Consider the following 22,352-nt stretch of genomic DNA (forward strand, 5'->3'; position numbering starts at 1 on the left):
TGAAAATGAGTCATATTTTACACCTGCACCTATATACTAGTAGTATACAGGAAATTGGGTGACTCCCCAGTGTAAGAAAAGAAATGACGTAAAAATTTTTTAATTTAAGATAACCAACATATAATTACTCAAAATATATTGGATCTTACTTCTTATATGTATCATTCGATAGAAACAGGAAATGCAAAGTGTGATGTGAAATACGTCCTTCTCCATAAGCAAGCCATGAAATTAGAGATGCAAGGGCTCGAGAAAAAAAAAAAAAAAAACTTTTTTTTGCTTCGGTTTTTTTTTTTTTTTTTTTTTTTTGGCTTGGGAAATTTTTGGCTTTTCCCAAAATTCTGCTTTAAATTAATAAAGCAGGCTTTGTTTCGTTTCTCTATAACACAAAAGTCATTTAAGTAGTGGTCGATGCCGATAATAATATAAAACCTCGAAAATAAACCATGAATTTCGAAAAGATATTTCAAACAATTTTTCTTCAACATATTTATATTATGAATTCCAAAGGATTAACCAATGTATACAATAAGAATTTTTTAACCTCCTATATACAAAAGTAAGCAGAGTTGGCAAGAACCATGGTTGTTTTTGAAAATGCCAAAAACCCTTATTTTGGGGATGTTTAAACCAGGCTTTTTTTTTTTTTTTTTGGTATAAACCAGGTTTTTTGACTTAGATATTTTGCTTTATGTATTTATATTACATATTCACAGAAATAAGTTTGTTTCACCTTGGTGTTATTATGCAACAGCGGGGTTATGCTGGAAGAAGTCCCATAAGCTTAAAGTAGTCCGGTCAGTAAATTTCTTATATTGAGAAGCTCCCGCCCTAGCCATCAGGAAAATCCCGTCATCACTTGAAATGTAAGACAATAACGAGAAATTCCTGTTATTGCTTTGCATGTAAAATTTAAAGGTCAACGTATCATAATCCGTACGCTAAAACTGAGGTATTAAATTACAAATTTAGTACCGGTACGTAGATATCATTGAAAGTCCAATCCAAGCTAACGTTGGAAGCTACGTAGGCAATCGATAAATTTTGCCAATTTCTATCAATATATTTAAGAAATCTTGGCTTCTTTATAAAACAACAGGCATTTAGTCATGCAGAAATATACAATTTGTTTTCGTTTCGTATGTTTAGGCTTAAAATCCTTACGAAATACCGAGGTTATCAAGGAGAAGACTTTTGCTTAAAGTGACATCCGAACCGCTACTTGGTTTACGCATCAAAGAAGGGTTGAGGTTCGACCAAGAATTGAACATGGAACACCTTGATTAAAAGGTGAAAGGGAAATAAAACTATTGCAGATGGTTTGATAAGTGGAAACGTCAACATGAAGTTCACACGATTCGCATTTTTAGTTTTTTTTTTTTCTATTTATTATTTTTTTTTGGGGGGGGGGGTTAAACCAGTCATTTAAAAAAAGTTGGTGTAAACCAGCCAACCCTAAAAGTAAACACTACTTTTACAAAAAACACAAATAACTAGCAAAATTGTATGTAGTATTTTTACTTCAAAATATTCCACACACTCTTTTTGAAATAAAATAAAATTAAAATAAAACATAAGACAAATACTTAGATTTATATGATACACTTAAAGGCTGCACATATAGAGCTTTTGGTTCTGTATATTCTTGAAATTCTACAGTAAAGTTTTATACAGCCACCATCACGGTTTACCCAATCCTCAAGTTTTCTCAATTTTTACCCAGAGAGATTCAACATATCATTACGGAACTCCCCCGCCCCAAAAAGAACTACGGAATATATTTAAGTTAAGCTAAATACAACTGCACAACAAACATGACTGAGTGGTTAGCTTTTGCGCTTCTATCGGGAAGTCCGGGATTCAACCCAGCATTCGACCATTCTGACAAAGCTTTAATTCATTCCATCTGTGAGTGTAGAAAGAGTGTGTGTACAGTGAGTTGGCCGACTTCCTTTCTTATTGTTTTTAAATCGTTATTATTACTAATTACCAGCAGTGATAGTTTTGCAAAGGTTAGGGGGGCGGTCTTTCGGACTGAAGCCTGTTCCCCAAAGTTACGTAATGTATGCAACAAACGAAATATCTATTAGTTATGCCTTTATTCAAACTTTAAGCTCCTGTCAAATAAAAATTACGAATGTTTATAAAAACTAAACATTAGTAAGAAAATCCCTTCCCAAAATACTTTTCTAATTCCGCCACTAAGTCTCAGTATAAAATGATCTTAAGGTTGTATCCGGAAGATTATTGCTAAACATATAAACGAAACGAAATACTAGTTATGCCTGTACTCATAAACTTTAAGCTCCCGTCAAATAAAAATTACGAATGTTTAGAAAACGAAACAATCAGAGAACCCCCCTCCCTAAAGTATTTTTCTAAATCCGCTACTGATTATTTGTATAAATTGGTATTCAAAGTTGTGTCCGGAAAATTATTGCTAAATCACTGCATAGCATAGTATAACAGAAATGTGGAAGTACGGTTTGACGGATATATTGAAAAACGTACGCTTTGACGGATATATAGAAAAACGTAAGCTTAACTTTTGCGCAAGAAGCTAGAGTACTAAGCTCTTAGAAATGAAACACGGATGACAAACTAAAATCATCTAGAGAAGAAAAAAGATGTCGATAACTCAAAAGTTAAAATAAAGTTAAATAGCCTCTAAAATTGCCCTCAAATACTACATTTATGTTAGCTTTAATTCGTAAAACATGTGCTCCATCCATCTTGATGGTGAATTTCAGAGCGAAATATCGCATTTAGGTCATGTAATTCTTATCTAACTATAGAACATACTATAAGAAAGCTATTTAGATAGAAAAATCATGAAAATGAAAAAAGCCAAAATTTCCAAAATTCTCTTTTTTTCCCAAAAAAGGCTTTTTATTAGAAAAAACCATTGATTCAAAAAAGCCGCCTTTTTTTTGCATCTCTACATGAAATACGTCCTGCTCCCCACGGATGCACCCTCGTGCGGTCCTATCCTGACTCGGTGAAATAGCATTTGTGCTTTTTAATGGCTAAGTAACACATGTTGTATAGTGTTATTCGGCTAGTCGTTTATATGGGACATGTCCACATGCTGTATTTATGCCCGTAACGGGTAAGCTCCCCGAAAGTAAATCTGCACTCAGTATTGCAACCCCTTTGGAAACACACTCTAAGGTAATAGGTGGAAACCTCTGATGAAACAAACGATAATACAGCCTATCATAAGTATAAATGTATTTACCTAATGTAGTTACTGCGTGCTATCCTATTTTATGGGGGCATACGTTCATAAAATATAAACTTCTCTTAGCAACAAATACACACCTCCTACCTTAAATTGTGTTCCTTAAGAAAGGAGTTCCATTAATTGGTGCAGATTGACTTTCGAAAGGCTGAGTGTAAATACAGCGTGTACAATATGACAAAGACTGCACTGCACACAAATTAACTAAAACTATAAACGAACCTGTGCTGGGTTGTCACTAGAAAGCACACTGCTATGCAACCGAGTGAGGGTAGGAGTGTAACTTAAAGGCTCGAGCGCTAGCGAAGGGGTACGTCAATCAGGCATATCAGCCTATATGCATAAACCAAGGTAGTGGGAAAACACTATGTATCAGAAAACACATGCCTTGCTTGTGGCACAGCCTTGGAAAATTATATGATCACTTTGTGCAGCACTCCCTTCATCATGCCTTACTTATAGAGCACTTTGCATTTCGTATTTCTATCTCACGATATATGTGAGAGAGTCCTTAAAATCCTAACGTTTTATGCTTTCCAATGTCCGGTAATTCAAATTTCTGCTTCAATCTTTTCTGATGTCTACCACATCACCAAATTCCGGAATTTACTTACACTGTTCTCGGACACTTTTTGGACATTCTTGGGATACTTCGATAATTAAGGATCACGATTTACAATCATATTTTGTATGATCGTGTTTAACAGAACGCTCTTTTGTGGTTACAAACACTGGCTTTGTATTGCATATTCTCACGTTTTACTCATGTTACGGGTTAAGATCCACATATATTCCGATTTTTTGTATGTTCCTCCTTCGAAGTCAGAATTGATGTTTCATCCGTAAATTATACAAAACTGTACCTCCATAAATGGGAAAGGACCTGGAACTGCATGGGGAAATTGTATCTAACAAAATAAAAAAACAAATATTTAACTTTAAGCATCCACGTCTTTTTTAACAGCACCTTTTCTTTGAGGTAATACACGAAGAAACGCTTCGTCCCAAGAATTCCCTTGGGAAACATACAACATTATTTCAAACACATGATCAATAGTTAAGACCTTCCGTGCTTTCATTTTTATAAACTCATCTAACGGGAGTCTCCCATGCGAAATTTGCTTGTCTTTTGCCAAATTATAACACAGACCTTTATGAGCATTGTGATCAACCAAGCCACCTATTATATAAACCTTATCATCTTCCAGCTTTGTGATCGTATTTTCCGATTCACTTGTTAGGTATACTATTGCTGTTCTGTCAAAAATATCTATATAGCTTTCGTCTCTAAAATATACATCCCAATTCTGATATCCCTCATGTTTGGCCATTTCCTTCTTGGTCTTGGCACCAAAACTTGAAACATAGAATTGAAGAGGGTCCTTCGCTCTTCTATTTAAACTGTAACAACGATGAATCTGTTTCACGCACTTGCCAATATCCTTATCGTTCATCAAATCATCAAAGGACATATCAATCACAACTGTCACTTTGCACTTACTATTTGCCATTGTGGACTTTTTAAGTTCTTTTCTAGACGGACCTAACTTTACATTGTTTAAACGAGCTTCTAATTTCTTCTCCTTTAATTTCTGCTTTTCTCTCGCCCTTTTAACGACTCTGTTCTGCAACCATTGTTCCTTTTTCTTTAATTTCTTTAACTGTCTTTTCGATAAGCCTTTTTCGCTCTCCACTACCGGTGTCTCACACATATTACCATCTTTTGATTTATCACTATTAACTTCACTATCTAGTTTCAGACACTTCTGTGGGGGCTCTTTACACTCACTTTCACTCTCGATCATTTTTATTTATTTAAACTTTCAAGAAAACATTCACTTGTACTCCCTTGTACAAATTTCGTGGAGTAAAAAATTTTTATAACTAAGCATCAAATACAAAATATATTAATACATGCAATCAATATTCATTTTACTTGAATACATATTAGATAACACACAATGAACAGTACCTTATGTTACTCCATTCATCGAGCCACAATTAGGTTAACTGTTGCATGTAAGTCAAAAGGACACTAGAACGACCTTGACGTTTCACAGAATACTCTCCACTGCACAGAATACATACAATATTGCGTGGAGTACATTCAGATTTCCTAATAGTTCCTTGTAGAACACCTTATTAAACAGTATGTTTCTGTTAACTTCTCATGGCATTTTGTCTAGTCGTTCCACTTTGGTAAAGCTTATCGTAGAGCTGTTAAGTTTGCTGCACCTCGTTTCCTTTTCCTTTTTCCTCAATCCTCATCTTCACTTATATCGATGCTCAACTATTATTTCGTCTGCTACTACATATGGAGTTTGATGAGTGCTGACATCTTGCAGGTTATTTCAGCAAACTACGAGCCAGGGTATGATGATCTGTGCTACGAGCTCTGTACCACCACAACAGGCAATCAATCACCATATCAAACTCATAAACCAATTAATAAATCATTTCAACGTATCAAAGAGCAAGCAGACGTATTAGCAATGTATAGCATTTCTTGCTTGCCCGTTTGCATTTAATTTTAAGTAGAACGTAAGAATAAGGTATGCGGCATACGTAGGCAGGGGCGTCATTTCAGACTTCGCTTGGGGGGGGGGCAAGAGTACCGCCGACATAAGACTTTCACGTTTTGTATTAGTATATTAGTTGACAATCGATTAAAGTATATGTATTCCTCGAACTCTTGGGGGGGACAATTGCCCCCTCCTGTCCTCCCTAGGGCTCCCCGACCTCCAGATTTAGCCGAATATCATTCGTGTAATAAGGTCCTTTTATTAGCCATTGATATTCAACTAGGAATAACCTACTCTCTGTCACTCATATTCGATGAGTGTTTACTGTTATTGAATTAATTCTGATATTTCAGCGGAAAACAAATGCATAACCAACTATGCTGTAAATTTTCATACTACAGATGTTCATTTTCATTTTTGGTCTGAAAATCAGAGCACTGACATCATCCGCTTCCTTAGCAAAGTTGTAGGTACAATACAACTCTACCATACGGTTCTGGGATCGGAACTGTATTATACTGGGACAATGTTTGAAAAGCGTTAAAGTAGCCCTTGGTCTTTTCACTGCGACGACTTTCCCAAATTTATGTGGGTGCTCATTAATGGTGGGACGTGCTGTATGTTTTCAGGAAAGTCTCGATATTTGATTTGATTTAAAATCTTATGAACACTCAAAGGGCTATGTTGTGATAATGTAAACATACCGGTACTATAAGGATAAGTTGGGACTACCCTAGCTCAGCGGTAACAAGGCTGACTTAAACGCAATAGAAACGGGTTCAAACACGGGTCCAAACAAAAAAATCTGTGGGTGCACCGCACCCACAAGATTGATTGTGTGGGTGCCGGAGCACCCACGTAGTCAACGCGCATGGGTAAAAGTGGATCTGAAAAGGTAGGGGGAACGATAGGTAGCGACATGACGTCATGCCATCCCCTGCTTATCTTTGCCCATTGTAATTTTTAGGACCTAGGGGACGCCGTACATATTTTTTGGAGGTGGGGCATGGCGCCCGCCAGCGTTCCCTCTCACTTTTACCCTTGCCCTAATGCCGAAAAATTGAATTTTTGGATGCCTGCTCGTCCTGATGTATCCACACACACCTAGAGGCCATAGCGTTCAACGAAGCTGGACCAAATTCTAAACTTAAGGCTGTTCAGGGGGTTCGACTTTATTTCCTACCCGCAAAGATATATATATATATATATATATATATATATATATATATATATATATATATAGGTTACTGGAGTGTGAACATCGAAAATTGCTATTCTTATTCGTACTATGTATTGCATAAATAAAAATTTCATTAACAACCCTATCAACTTTTTTTATTTAAGAAAAAGTAGTTTCGTATTAGAGATGAGTTTACTTACTTTCGAATGATTTTTTCAAAAAATGACGAACAATTTTGTTCTTATTTCATTACTAAACGTCAGAAGTCCCTCTGGCTAATCGGTTAGCTTACGAAGCTTTCGCGTGGAAAACCCGGGTTCGATTCCCAGCTGCAGCTCATGTGGTTCGGATCATCCGTTAAGCTTTAGGTCCATGTCTCATATAGCTTCACTGCTGAAAGGAATGCTAAAATCAGCAACTCAACTAATGGTACAATATACCAGTAAAATAGATACCTTATTTTTTCATGACAAAGAAACTAAAGTACTGTAGTAGTTTACTCGTAGAAGTGACTTTTTAAAGAATTTTTCCAAATGCGTCTCACGGGCAGTGTTCGAAATGGGGAAAAAAGCAGAGGCGGTATGTCTTATTACAATTTTGAATCGACATACCGCCTATCTAAATGTTGAAATACAGTGAGGGGATGTTGTCTAAAAGATTTCATTTTTATTTATATAAAATGTTTCAAAACAATAGTGACAACGTTTCGGAGATGATTCCTGACACCGAGACAAGACAAACAGTATAGATCTGTCTGAGTGCACAAATGCTGCATTTCGGTGTTATAGGCTACCAAAAACATGAAAAAATCAACTTTAAAGGTCCTTAGCTCCAAAGCTACGGGACCTACCATGGTCAGGTCAAAATTTCACTTAGGAACTAGTATCTGCGCTATCCAAAAAAATGCATGTTTCAGAATCCTAAGGCACTCACGCAACAAATTTTATAGAGGGAGTTTGAATATGTGCACATAATTTGAAGTACTCACCAACTACCTCTATATAAAAAAAAAAAAATTGTTGCGGGAGTACAGCAAAAAAATTGTGTGTGTGTGTGTGTGTGTGTGTGTGTGTGTGTGTGTAGAGAGAGAGAGAGAGAGAGACAGACAGAGAGAGCGAAAATAGTAGAGTGTCTTTCAATAGTAATATTACATAGTTTTAGTCGGATTCTAAAACTTGGATATTTGGATAGAACACATACTAGTTCCTATAAGTGAAGTCTTGACCCTATAAGACAGCATACCCTTATGCTGTGTTATAGAAAATCATACACGAAAATGCTCAAAAACAGAGTTCTTATACAAACCCTCGGAAGATCCGCCCCTCTCAGCAGACAACCTCTAAATCCGCCCATGCTCAAAATACGACATTTACATGTATTCAGGCAAAAAGACATGCACGCACACACACAAAAGAAACAATTCAACACGGCACATCAAAATATAAACTAGATGAACTCTCGTTTTAAAAACAAAAGGTAGAAAAAAAGATAACAAAAATGTTGGTGCTGTCACCTTAGAAATTATTTTTCGTAAGAAACAAAATCTTTTTACGTACAAAGCTATTCGTCAGTTACTGTGTATAAAAATATATTTATTAAAGGTATTTAGCATCTACCCTCCAGTGATGGCATGTCTTGATGAATGAAGAAGCCAGAGGTGGTATGGCATACCAGTGCATACCGTCTCACTTCGACCACTGCTCACGGGATTTCACAAATAAACTAAACATTGTAAAACGGCATTCTTGATTCTCACAATATTTCATAAACAATCATATAATCAGTGAAAATGTTTATATATATATATATATATATATATATATGTGTGTGTGTGTGTGTGTGTGTGTGTGTGTGTGTGTGTGTGTGTGTGTAGAGAGAGAGAGAGAGAGAGACAGACAGAGAGAGCGAAAATAGTAGAGTGTCTTTCAATAGTAATATTACATAGTTACATAGTGTTTAGTGTGGTGGGCCTTGCTTTTATTTTCTGGCTTACGTTGTCATAGTAGTTAGATTTTAAATTCCAAATTAGGATCTCGCTACGAGTTAAGATGTAGTTACGTTAACCACTCCAGCGGTTGTGACGTATTGACACGTCATGCGATACGAAACAGAGAGAGTTTAATGTGTGCACACGATTTGAAGCAGTGATGACACCAGATGAGGGCAGGGGGGCGAGCACCCCAGGAGGCTACTACCTCCCAAACATAATGTATTTTAATATAGATCAAGTAATATAAAACTGTCCTCTTCTGTGTACGCAAAACAAAGACTCCCCCCCCCCCAAAAAAAAGGCCCTGTCCTTCCGCTTGCTCGCAGTGGCGGATCTAGAAGATAAAAACTGAGGGATAGCCAGAACCTAGACTATGATAGGTATATCATGAGTTTACTATAAACTTTAAATATATATATAAATAACAGCTTAAATTACTTTGTCACTCAAAAAACTGGGAGGGCCTAGGCCCCCCTGGCTAGAACCGCTATTGTTTGCTTCTCCCCCAAACCGTAAAGCTGGCGTCGCACAGTGGGACGAAATGTCGAAAATGTGGACAAAAGTCTAATTATTGTGCAATTTGGACGAAACTTGGCTTTTTATAGTAACTGGCCGTGCTGATTACGAATATGATGTCAAAATTGCAAAATTCAAAATGGTGGAACCAATATGGCGGACATCATTTTTGAAAAAATCGTGTAAATAAGTCCAATACGTGTAAATATATGTTTCCAAGCATGCTGATTTCGAATTTGGTGTTCAAATTTCAAAATTCGAGATGGCGGATTTGATATGGCGGGAAACATTCAAAAAAGTCAAATAAATAAGTCCAAAATTTGTATTTACATGCTTTTGAGCATGCAGATTATGAATTTTATTTTACAATTGGGGAATTCAAAACGGTGGATGCAATATGGCGGTCAAAATTTTTAATAAAGAATTAATAATCAAGTCCGAAACTTGTGTTTATATGTTGATAAGTGAGGTGATGATGAATCGTACAGGGAATGTTCAAACTTCAAAAGGATAAATAGTTGATACAATACGACAAAAATTAGAAAATGAGTTATATATGATATTTTAAATTCGTTTTATCTTGTTTTTATAATTAAAGAATTAAAGATAAAACACAAACAATACTAAATTTGCTTCTTTATAATAATAAAAAAAATCACTTTTAAATGTAACATGCTGAATGTTCTTTGAATCAATGTATTCAGCTGCTTGTTATTGGGATTATTCATAAGTTTCAATTCCAAAATCGCTGATGTCGCCACTTGAACCTTCATCTTCGTCGGGATCGCTTTCCTCGTCGCCTGAATCTCCTTCGCGGTCTTCCGTAATTGGACTTGAGACTAGAAGAGCTTTGGCTTCTGGTAGTAAGCTTTTTGAGTTTTTCGGACGTTCTTGACGCAGAGATGCAATAAATTGTCATGACATCTCAATTTTCTAAACTTGGCTACTTTGGATGGACTGGCTGATAAAACTTCTTTTACTATTTTTGAAGCATCCACGTTCCCAGAAGCTCGAAAACTCATTTGCGCAGATGCTAATTCCTTATCGTAATAATTTGCACGAATATCTTCCATCCTTCTGCGTTTAGATTTATCTGAAATCTTATCAAATTCTGCTGGTGGTCGTCCAGTTGCTTTACGCTTTTCAGTCGTCTTGGTCACAGAGAAGTCTAGCTTAGCATCCAGCCATGATTCGTTTTTCGTTAAGAAATAATCTTCCCGGCCCTTCGCCTCACAAAATTTAGTCTTTAGTTTGGTACATAACACTTTAATAGTTGACTTCATGGTTTCCGGTATTTTAACAGGATGTCCACTCTTTTCACTTAGAGACTTTTCCAGATTCTCAACTATGACGTTGATGTCGCACTTTAAATGCTGCTTTATTTCCAAAAAGATTTCTTTTCTGGAATACTGCATGGTATTAGTGTCACTAGCAGAAATTGAAAAGAAAATGAAGCTTTCAACATCATATCATAACATAGAATCAATAGCATTAGAAAACGGAATAAAATATCGCGTAATTATTCACCAAAAATTTCTACTTCTGTATATCAATTTTGCAATTTACTTCATATTGGGCTCAACATTTAGAATTTTCAAATTTTGACATCATATTCGTAATCAGCAAGGTCAATTACTATACAAAACCAAGTTTCGTCCAAATTGAACACTATTAAGAATTTTTCTGCACTTTTAAATATAGATATGAAAAATTGAAATATTGCAGCCGTGTCTCCATCTGTTGTTCATTGACGGAATAGAAGCTAGTAGAAGGAGTTTGTCGTTTTATCTTGAAGTTAATATAGCCTAGCTTAGAAAAAAAAGGGTAACTGAGTGGAACTCCGTGGAACTTTTAACTTATCTCTTGCTTTCAACTAAATTATATGATTTTTTAAAATTATTTTTCAATATAATTCTTAATTCAAATAACAATGGTTTATACATCATATAACAAGTGACTATGCATTTATAATTCAGTACATACCTTGCTGAACACCCTCTATTTTCAATATTTGGAATCAGTGTTGACTGCAAACTTGTATCCACGTTTGAACATGCACTTTATTGTTCGTGGATATATCCTAACGCGACACTAATAAACGAACTCCACATTTGACCTGCTGCGTCCCTTCAACAAACAACAGCTGACCGATCCCATTGCCGGATTTCAGTAGTGCCAACAATACTCTAGCCAACCCAAAAGATAAAAATCACTAAATCGAACCTTTAATTTTTGGACTTTTGTCCACGTTTTCGACATTTCGTCCCACTGTGCGTCGTCACTATCACGAACTAATTCAGTTGTCACTTAACATTTGTATTGTCTATTTGCGGTGTACATTCGCATGACACACACTTAAAATTGAAATGGACCGAGCGATGCAGTGTAGGTTTAATATTAATCACTGCGAGAGATTGCATGCAGGCGTGGAAAAGCAAACACTTCAGTGGTTAATTGCTATGATAAATAGAGATTTGGCTAAAAGTTTCTGTCGATATCGCAGTAATAGTGCACTTTTTTCTTGTTAGTTTGGTTACAATTTAAACAGAACCAGATGGAGGAAAAATATATGCTTATTAAATACAAATACAACCATTTATGTATTCACTACCTGAAAAATAATAAAGTAAGAAAGTACTAAATTCCCCACGTTTTATTTTTATTTTTAAATCTTCTAAACAGGAAATGCAGTTCAATTGAGACTCTCATATGATATTCCGAATGTATTATTATTATTATTATTATTATTATTATTATTATTATTATTATTATTATTATTATTATTATTATTATCACATCATATCCAAAGGGGTAAAAATACCTTTTTTAAAGTTTTCTTCAGTCGATCGTGATTTTACAAGTTTGAAATTCCCAACAATAACAAAATAACCATAAATTTTCTAGAAATTAAATAAAATAAAATTGGATCTAAAAGTAAGGATTTAGTGAGTTTCTAAACATTGTTTTATTACAAGAGTAGTTTAATCCACTGATAATACAAGAATGTAACGACTTTTGAATTATTATTATTTTCATTAATACATTTGACAACGATGGAAGCGCAAGAAATTTAACCGGCCCGTTAAATCTTTCGGCGGTCCTGAATGAGTGACACCGATGAACAGGAACACCCACCTATATCTATAACCGTACTCGAGTCAGGGGTGGATCCAGGGGGGAAGGGCGATCGGGGCTATCGCCCCCCCCCCCGGAATAGGAGTTGAGTGGAGTTGATTTTGAGTTTAACGTCCCGTTCAGCAGCGAGGCTATATGAGACGTGGACCTACTGATTAACGTGGAATCCGAACCACATGAGCTCCCGCCGGGAATCGAACCCGGGCCTCCCACGCTAAAGGCGCGTACGCTCACCGCTTAGCCACGGAGGAGCCCCCCCCCGGAATAGGAAACTCTTATTTTATATATATAAATAAAACTCATCCCGAAGTTTGGAGTCCTTAAAAGTAGCAGTATGACAACCCACCGCTCCCTCCAGAAGTCGGTCCTGGATCCGGCCCTGGCTTGAGTGAAAAAAAAATGATATAGCATTCCCTCCTGGGTTTAATTATGCTGGGAGAACTATGCTGGCCGTTCAACCCCTTAAGTAATTGCTTCCCTCGCTAATAATCTCCACGCTGTTTCTTTCAGTTCTTTTCACAAAATCAGCGTAACTTTCAAAATTAAACACTTTCGACCATAAGGCCGAGTCTCCTGATAGGTTATTAATAAAAAATGGACAAAGCCCATGTCTATCTCGATAACATCACCCAACAATACCAATAAATATTGTATTCATCTTAAAATAATATCTTTAAAAAATTATTTGCCATACATTTCGCATGCTTATCTTTTTTCCTATTTGGTCTAGGAATTAATTCGTGCGGGTGGACAAGAGATGGCGCAACGAACGGAGCGTCCCACAGTTCCGTGTATCCACACATGTGTTGCAAACCCCTGTCATCGCGTATCGTTCGTAGTATAGGGCAGTGGATTAAAGCGTAGTAGTAATGGGGTTACTTTAGGACACTTTTTGGCCCCTGGGTCCCTGCCTCAGGACCCATGGTCCCTGGCTGGGGTCAATGACCTAGGGGTACATAGGAACACCCCCTCTAAATTTTGGCAGGGGTACCATGGCCCACCCCCTAAATTTTGGCAGGGGTACATAGGACCACCCCCCTTAAATTTTGGAAATTGCCAAATCTAAAAATTTGGTATGGTAGCCTAGGACCACAGTATGTACCTCTATCAGTATTGGGTGTCTATGTCGTTCCCTTTCATGAGTAAAAAATTGCCAAAAAGTCAAATTTCGGGGGTTTTTGACCTAATTTATCCCCTTGGATGAGGTGTTATTACCCTATATGGTTATATGGTCGTATACAGGGGTCCATTCCCTTTCATAAGACATGGGTATATTAATGCACCCCTTGAAAAATTTGGGAGGGGTACTTTGGCCCACCCCTTAAATTTTGGAAATTGCTCATTTTATATATTTGGTATTATAGTACTGGACCCTAACATGTATTATAATAAATTTGGGTGGTCCACCTCGTTCTCTTCTAGGGGTACAAAATTGCCAAAATATAAAAGTAAGCAATACGTTGTACCACGTGTTTGTTTTGGCCCATTTTATTTCTTTGGATGAGGTTCTATTACCTTATATGGTTATGTATAGGGGTCTATTCCCTATCATAAGACATAGGTACATTTGTGCACTCCTTTAAAAATTTGGGAGGGGTACTTTGGCCCACCCCTTAAATTTTAGAAATTGCTCATTTTATATATGTGGTATTATAGTACTGGACCCTAACATGTATTATGATAAATTTGGGTGGTCCACCTCGTTCCCTTTTAGGGGTACAAAATTGCCAAAATATAAACGTAAGCAATACGTGTACCACGTGTTTTGTTTTGACCTAAGTTATCCCCTTGGATGAGGTCCTATTACCTTATATGGTTATATGGTTATGTATAGGGGTCTATTCCCTATCATAAGACATAGGTACATTTGTGCACTCTTTTAAAAATTTGTGAGGGGTACCTTGGCCCACCCCTTAAATTTTAGAAATTGCTCATTTTATATATTTGGTATTATACTACTGGACCCTAACATCTATTATGATAAATTTGGGTGGTCCACCTCGTTCCCTTTTAGGGGTACAAAATTGTCAAAATATAAACGTAAGCAATACGTTGTACCACGTGTTTGTTTTGGCTCAATTTATCCCCTTGGATGAGGTCCTATTACCTTATATGATTATATGGTTATGTATATTGGTCCATTCCCTATTATAAGACATGGGTATATTGATGCACCCTTTAAAAATTTGGGAGGGGTACCTTGGCCCACCTCTTTATTTTGGAAATTGCCCAATTTAAACATTTGGTATAATAGTATAAGACCCTAATATATATATATATATATATATATATATATATATATATATATATATATATATTACTATAAATTTGGGTGGTCCATTTCGTTCCCTTTCATGGGTACGAAATTGCCAAATTTTAGTACAACCACGTGTTTCGTTTTTCACCTAATTTATTCACTTGGATGAGGTCCTATTACCTAATATGATTATATGGTCATGTATAGGGGTCCATTTTCTATCATAAGACATAGGTACATTGATGCACCCCGGGAGGGGTACCATAGCCAATCCCTTAAATTTTGGAAATTTTTCAATTTAAGCATTCGCTATCATAGTACATGACCTCAATATGTATCATGATAAATTTGGGTGGTCCACCTTGTTCCCTTTCATGAGTAAAAAAAAATGCCAAAATATAAACATAAGCAATATGGTGTATCACGTGTTTGGTTTTTGGCCCAATTTATCCCGTTTGATGCGGTCTTATTACCGTATATGGTCATATGGTCATGTATATAGGTTCATTCCCTATCATAAGACATGAGTACATTGATGCACCCTTTAAAAATTTGGGAGGGGTATCTTGACTCATCCACTCAGTTTTAGAAATTGTTTAATATAAGCATTTGGTATCTTCGTACAGGTCTTCAATATGTACCACTATAAATTTGGATGGTCCACATCGTTCCCTTTCATGGGTAAAGAACTACCAAAAATCAAATTTCGGAGGTTATTGACCCTTTGATAAGTATTTAGCACGTTATATGGTTTATTACCTTTATATGTTTTTGTTCTCTTTTAAATTTGGGAATTATAAAATAACATAATTTGGTAAACGTTTTCTAGGACCCATTGTAGATGTTGGTGTTCCTCTTATGGCCAAATATTCAAAATTTAAAGGTTATTGACCGGCTTTATTATTGAATAACTACAGGATTTATTACTTTTTCATAAGACACAGGTGTATTTGTGTACCAATCTTAAATTTTGGGAGGGGTACATTTCTTATTGTCATATCAATAATTGGTAATTGTTCTTAAAATTGGATAGTATCTCATTCATTGGGTAAATCATTATGATCACGTGATCAGTTATTGACCTATGATGGGATTAGGAGTCCAGGACATTGGTACATTTAAACTTTGTATTATAATTTGAGAATGCGTCATTGGTATTGATTATTACAGCCAAATATAAACGTAAGCAATACGATGTACCACGTGATTGACCTTGATGAGGTAGTGTACAGGGATACATAGCTAACCTTATTGAATCTTATGACTCATAGTCTTAAGGGAATACATGCTACAACACTGGCAAAGTTATTGTTGATGTAATTTGATTGGTTGATCACTATCTTTCGTGCAATCTGATTGGCTGATCACTATCTTTCGTGCAATCTGATTGGTTGCTGCATTCAGTTTTGTTTAACATTTGAAAAGTTTTTGAATTTTTTTTGTTTGCAACTTTGGGTTGACATTTTTTCGTTTGATATTTTTAGTTAAAAATGTTTGTTTCAGAATTTTGTTTGAAATTTGTTTCAAAATTTTTTGTTTGAAAATTTTTTTGTTTGTAAATTTTTGTTGCAAAATTTTGTTTAAAATTTTCGTTTGAAATTTTTCGTTTCCAAATTTTTTTTGTTTCGAATTTTGTTTGAAAATTTTTTTCGTTTTAAAATTTTGTTTGAATTTTTCGTTTCCAAATTTTTTCGTTTCAAAAATTTTGTTTCAAAGTTTGGTTTGACATTTTTAAAAGTTTGTGCACTCATTAGTAAAGAACCGGAACTGTTTAGAACTAAAACCTCTGGCAACATTGTTGTGCAATAGTACACATCAGAATATGGGGTTGTACTTGAAATTTAAAAACACAATTCATTGAAATGGATCATTTTATTACACTCCACATACATCCATACCAGATAGTGGTTCTGGATATTGTCGATACAATGTATTTTGAACTTCTTGCACTAGTTTGTCTTTAGCGTATAATTTTAATTCCAATTGAAGTCTTTTAAGGTCTATTGCGATATCAATTGGTGGAAACTCAATGTCCATTTGATCACAAATAAACTGTTCATCAATACAGTTATGCACCCACGAACGATGTTGACAACCATCACAATATCTAGATACATGTTGTACAATATGCATAACACATTTTTCAAAATAGTACTTTTTCAGGAATATACTTGTTTTGTTGCACACTTCCACTGCATGTTTAACACACTGAAATACGCTGATGAATTTGTTCCATTCCGTTTGTGTTAGATACAACATGTTGCGAGGGACATGGAATGTACTCTTTTTACGTAACAGCACCATCTTCTCTTCGAGGACTGTACGCAGCACCACTTCATGATTTGAGCCTAATGATTTGACTATGGTCACATTTAGCTCATCATGAAAATAATCGTTCATTTGGTCGATTCGTGAACATAATATTTGCCATTCTTCACAGGTCAGTTGTACACCTAATTGTTCTGCGTTGCCCAATCGAATTACTGGTTCAAATGTTCTAGCACTGATACCAATCATCACATGTTTTGTTTGAAATATATTTATTGGATAATAGCTTGCGAAGATGAACTCTTTATCGTTAGAAGTACACATCTTTCCTCGTGAAAAGCACTTGCTCAAATGATTTCGTGGGATGACAGTGTATTGGTTGATTTATAGAACTACGGCTGACGTCATTGGAAAGGAATGTGCTGACATTTGAATTCATGGTTTCATCACAGTTGCTGACGTCATGCTGACCAACCAAATTCATACAACTATGTCTGACGTCAAAGGAATGTGCTGACGTTTGAATTCATGATTTCATCACAATTGCTGACAAATCTGGCTGTGTACTAAATTCAAATTGATGACTTCGACCCAAGAATCCTTTGTAACAAAGATACAGATCCAGTATTTAAGAAACGCAGCAGTTCTTCTCGTTTTGATGCTTCCATGGGAAAATATCTTGCTGGTAAAATTATATTCTTATCATTTTCAAGCTTCACTACGATTCTTAATCCAAACTTTGTAGGGATCGTTTGGCTAGCTAAGATTCTACAAGGTACATTCTGTTGTAAATTAGTAATCTTGGTAAATGATTTCATCACATCACGTGTGTTTAGAAACTGCAGACAAGTAGCCATGATGATGTTATCATGAATACTAACTCGAACGATACTTATATATGATGCAAAACTGATGACGTTGCATCATGTTCTGACGTGTACTATTGCACCACAATGTTGCCAGAGGTTTTAGTTCTAAACAGTTCCGGTTCTTTACTAATGAGTGCACAAACTTTTAAAAATGTCAAACAAAAATTTCAAACAAAAAATTTTCAAACAAAAATTTTCAAATAAAAAATTTGAAACAAATTTTCCAAACAAAACTGATCAAACAAAAAATTTTTAAACAGAAAAAAATTTTGGAAACGAAAAAAATTCAAACGAAAAAAATTTTAAAAAAAATTGAAACAAAAATTTACAAACAAAAAATTTTCAAACAAAATTTTGAAACAAAAATTTTTCAAACAAAAATTTCAAAACACAAATTTGAAACAAAGTTTTCAAACAAAAATTTCGAAACAAAAATTTTTTAAACTAAAAATAAACGAAAAAATGTCAAACCAAAGTTGCAAACAAAAAATTCAAAAACTTTTCAAATGTTAAACAAAACTGAATGCAGCAAAGATTTGAAAATCAGCAACCAATCAGATTGCACGAAAGATAGTGATCAGCCAATCAGATTGCACGAAAGATAGTGATCAACCAATCAAATTACATCAACAATAACTTTGCCAGTGTTGTAGCATGTATTCCCTTAAGACTATGAGTCATAAGATTCAATAAGGTTAGCTATGTATCCCTGTACACTACCTCATTAAGGTCAATCACGTGGTACATCGTATTGCTTACGTTTATATTTGGCTGTAATAATCAATACCAATGACGCATTCTCAAATTATAATACAAAGTTTAAATGTACCAATGTCCTGGACTCCTAATCCCATCATAGGTCAATAACTGATCACGTGATCATAATGATTTACCCAATGAATGAGATACTATCCAATTTTAAGAACAATTACCAATTATTGATATGACAATAAGAAATGTACCCCTCCCAAAATTTAAGATTGGTACACAAATACACCTGTGTCTTATGAAAAAGTAATAAATCCTGTAGTTATTCAATAATAAAGCCGGTCAATAACCTTTAAATTTTGAATATTTGGCCATAAGAGGAACACCAACATCTACAATGGGTCCTAGAAAACGTTTACCAAATTATGTTATTTTATAATTCCCAAATTTAAAAGAGAACAAAAACATATAAAGGTAATAAACCATATAACGTGCTAAATACTTATCAAAGGGTCAATAACCTCCGAAATTTGATTTTTGGTAGTTCTTTACCCATGAAAGGGAACGATGTGGACCATCCAAATTTATAGTGGTACATATTGAAGACCTGTACGAAGATACCAAATGCTTATATTAAACAATTTCTAAAACTGAGTGGATGAGTCAAGATACCCGTCCCAAATTTTTAAAGGGTGCATCAATGTACTCATGTCTTATGATAGGGAATGAACCTATATACATGACCATATGACCATATACGGTAATAAGACCGCATCTAACGGGATAAATTGGGCCAAAAACCAAACACGTGATACACCATATTGCTTATGTTTATATTTTGGCATTTTTTTTTACTCATGAAAGGGAACAAGGTGGACCACCCAAATTTATCATGATACATATTGAGGTCATGTACTATGATAGCGAATGCTTAAATTGAAAAATTTCCAAAATTTAAGGGATTGGCTATGGTACCCCTCCCGGGGTGCATCAATGTACCTATGTCTTATGATAGAAAATGGACCCCTATACATGACCATATAATCATATTAGGTAATAGGACCTCATCCAAGTGAATAAATTAGGTGAAAAACGAAACACGTGGTTGTACTAAAATTTGGCAATTTCGTACCCATGAAAGGGAACGAAATGGACCACCCAAATTTATAGTAATATATATATATATATATATATATATATATATATATATATATATATATATATATATATATATATATATATATATATATATATATATATATATTAGGGTCTTATACTATTATACCAAATGTTTAAATTGGGCAATTTCCAAAATAAAGAGGTGGGCCAAGGTACCCCTCCCAAATTTTTAAAGGGTGCATCAATATACCCATGTCTTATAATAGGGAATGGACCAATATACATAACCATATAATCATATAAGGTAATAGGACCTCATCCAAGGGAATAAATTGAGCCAAAACAAACACGTGGTACAACGTATTGCTTACGTTTATATTTTGACAATTTTGTACCCCTAAAAGGGAACGAGGTGGACCACCCAAATTTATCATAATAGATGTTAGGGTCCAGTAGTATAATACCAAATATATAAAATGAGCAATTTCTAAAATTTAAGGGGTGGGCCAAGGTACCCCTCACAAATTTTTAAAAGAGTGCACAAATGTACCTATGTCTTATGATAGGGAATAGACCCCTATACATAACCATATAACCATATAAGGTAATAGGACCTCATCCAAGGGGATAACTTAGGTCAAAACAAAACACGTGGTACAACGTATTGCTTACGTTTATATTTTGGCAATTTTGTACCCCTAAAAGGGAACGAGGTGGACCACCCAAATTTATCATAATACATGTTAGGGTCCAGTACTATAATACCACATATATAAAATGAGCAATTTCTAAAATTTAAGGGGTGGGCCAAAGTACCCCTCCCAAATTTTTAAAGGAGTGCACAAATGTACCTATGTCTTATGATAGGGATAGACCCCTATACATAACCATATAAGGTAATAGAACCTCATCCAAAGAAATAAAATGGGCCAAAAACAAACACGTGGTACAACGTATTGCTTACTTTTATATTTTGGCAATTTTGTACCCCTAGAAGAGAACGAGGTGGACCACCCAAATTTATTATAATACATGTTAGGGTCCAGTACTATAATACCAAATATATAAAATGAGCAATTTCCAAAATTTAAGGGGTGGGCCAAAGTACCCCTCACAAATTTTTAAAGAGGTGCACAAATATACCCATATCTTATGAAAGGTAATGGACCCCTATACATGACCATATAACTATATAGGATAATAACACCTCATCAAAGGGGATAAAATCGACCAAAAACCAAACACGTGGTACTATGTATTGCTTACGTTTATATTTTGGCAATTTTGTACCCCTAAAAGGGAACGAGGTGGACCACCCAAATTTATCATGATACATATTAGGGTCCTGTACTATAATACCCAATGTTTAAATTGGTCAATTTCCAAAATTTAAGGGGTGGGCCAAGGTACCCCTCCCAAATTTTTCAAGGGGTGCATTAATATACCCATGTCTTATGAAAGGGAATGGACCCCTGTATACGACGATATAACCATATAGGGTAATAACACCTCATCCAAGGGGATAAATTAGGTCAAAACCCCCCGAAATTTGACTTTTTGGCCATTTTTTACCCATGAAAGGGAACGACATAGACACCCAATACTGATAGAGGTACATACTGTGGTCCTAGGCTACCATACCAAATTTTTAGATTTGGCAATTTCCAAAATTTAAGGGGGGTGGTCCTATGTACCCCTGCCAAAATTTAGGGGGTGGGCCATGGTACCCCTGCCAAAATTTAGAGGGGGTGGTCCTATGTACCCCTAGGTCATTGACCCCAGCCAGGGATAATGGGTCCTGAGGCAGGAACCCAGGGGCCAAAAAGTGTCCTAAAGTAACCCCATTACTACTAGCGTCAACAACACCAGTTTGTAGTTAAGTGAACATGGCGCAATTTGTGCCTGATAAAGTGTTTTTGCGGGGTGTCCTGCTGCATTACTTTAACATGCAGAAAAGTGCGACTGAAAGTCATCGTATTTTGGTGGAAGTGTATGGTGACCATGCTCTAGCTGAGCGAACGTGTCAGAAGTGGTTTGCACGGTTTAGAAGTGGTGATTTCGGCTTGGCAGACCAAGAGCGAACTGGACAGCCAAAAAAATTTCAAGACGAAGAATTGGCAGCATTGCTCGAGCAGGATTCGTGTCAAACGCAGGAACAACTTGCAGCAGCATTAGGCGTTGATCAAACAACAGTCTCCAAACGCTTGAAAGCCATGGGAATGATTCAAAAGATGTCACATTGGGTTCCACATGAATTGAAAGACAGAGACGTTGAAAGAGGAAAAACCTTTTGCGAATTGCTCCTTCAACGACAGAGCAGAAAGGGGTTTCTGCATCGAATTATTACGGGTGATGAGAAGTGGATCCATTACGAGAACCCTAAACGAAAAAAGGCCTGGGTGAAACCAGGTGAACCAGGTCCATCACAACCAAAACGAGATATTCACTGTGCAAAGGTTATGCTGTGCATATGGTGGGATATGAAAGGTGTGGTGTACTATGAGCTGCTGCAACCGGGTGAAACTATGAATGGAGAACGTTATCGAA

The 22,352-nt window shown here is 35.8% G+C and overlaps 2 protein-coding genes across 7 annotated transcripts in view; both read right to left on the minus strand.

Annotated features, from left to right (window-relative positions):
- The window catches only part of LOC145673281 (glycogen debranching enzyme), a 229,431-nt gene that overhangs the window by 154,909 nt on the left and 52,170 nt on the right, over positions 1–22,352 (minus strand). The window contains exon 1 of one of the 6 annotated variants that reach the window (XM_081742835.1): positions 5,214–5,542. The exons of the other annotated variants lie outside the window; for them this stretch is intronic. The gene's annotated coding sequence lies outside the window, so the exon portion shown is untranslated. Of the gene's footprint in view, positions 1–5,213; positions 5,543–22,352 lie in introns of those variants that run through there. 6 annotated transcript variants of the gene reach the window in all.
- LOC145673284 (tRNA methyltransferase 10 homolog A) lies at positions 4,173–5,219 on the minus strand. Its single transcript, XM_081742840.1, has one exon. It carries the CDS (start codon positions 5,044–5,046, stop codon positions 4,180–4,182), a length of 867 nt encoding a protein of 288 aa, XP_081598966.1. The 5' UTR covers positions 5,047–5,219; the 3' UTR covers positions 4,173–4,179.

The sequence above is a fragment of the Thermobia domestica genome, chromosome 16 (genome assembly GCF_964235325.1).
Source record: "Thermobia domestica chromosome 16, izTheDome1.hap1.1, whole genome shotgun sequence".
In the NCBI taxonomy this organism is placed as follows: domain Eukaryota; kingdom Metazoa; phylum Arthropoda; class Insecta; order Zygentoma; family Lepismatidae; genus Thermobia; species Thermobia domestica.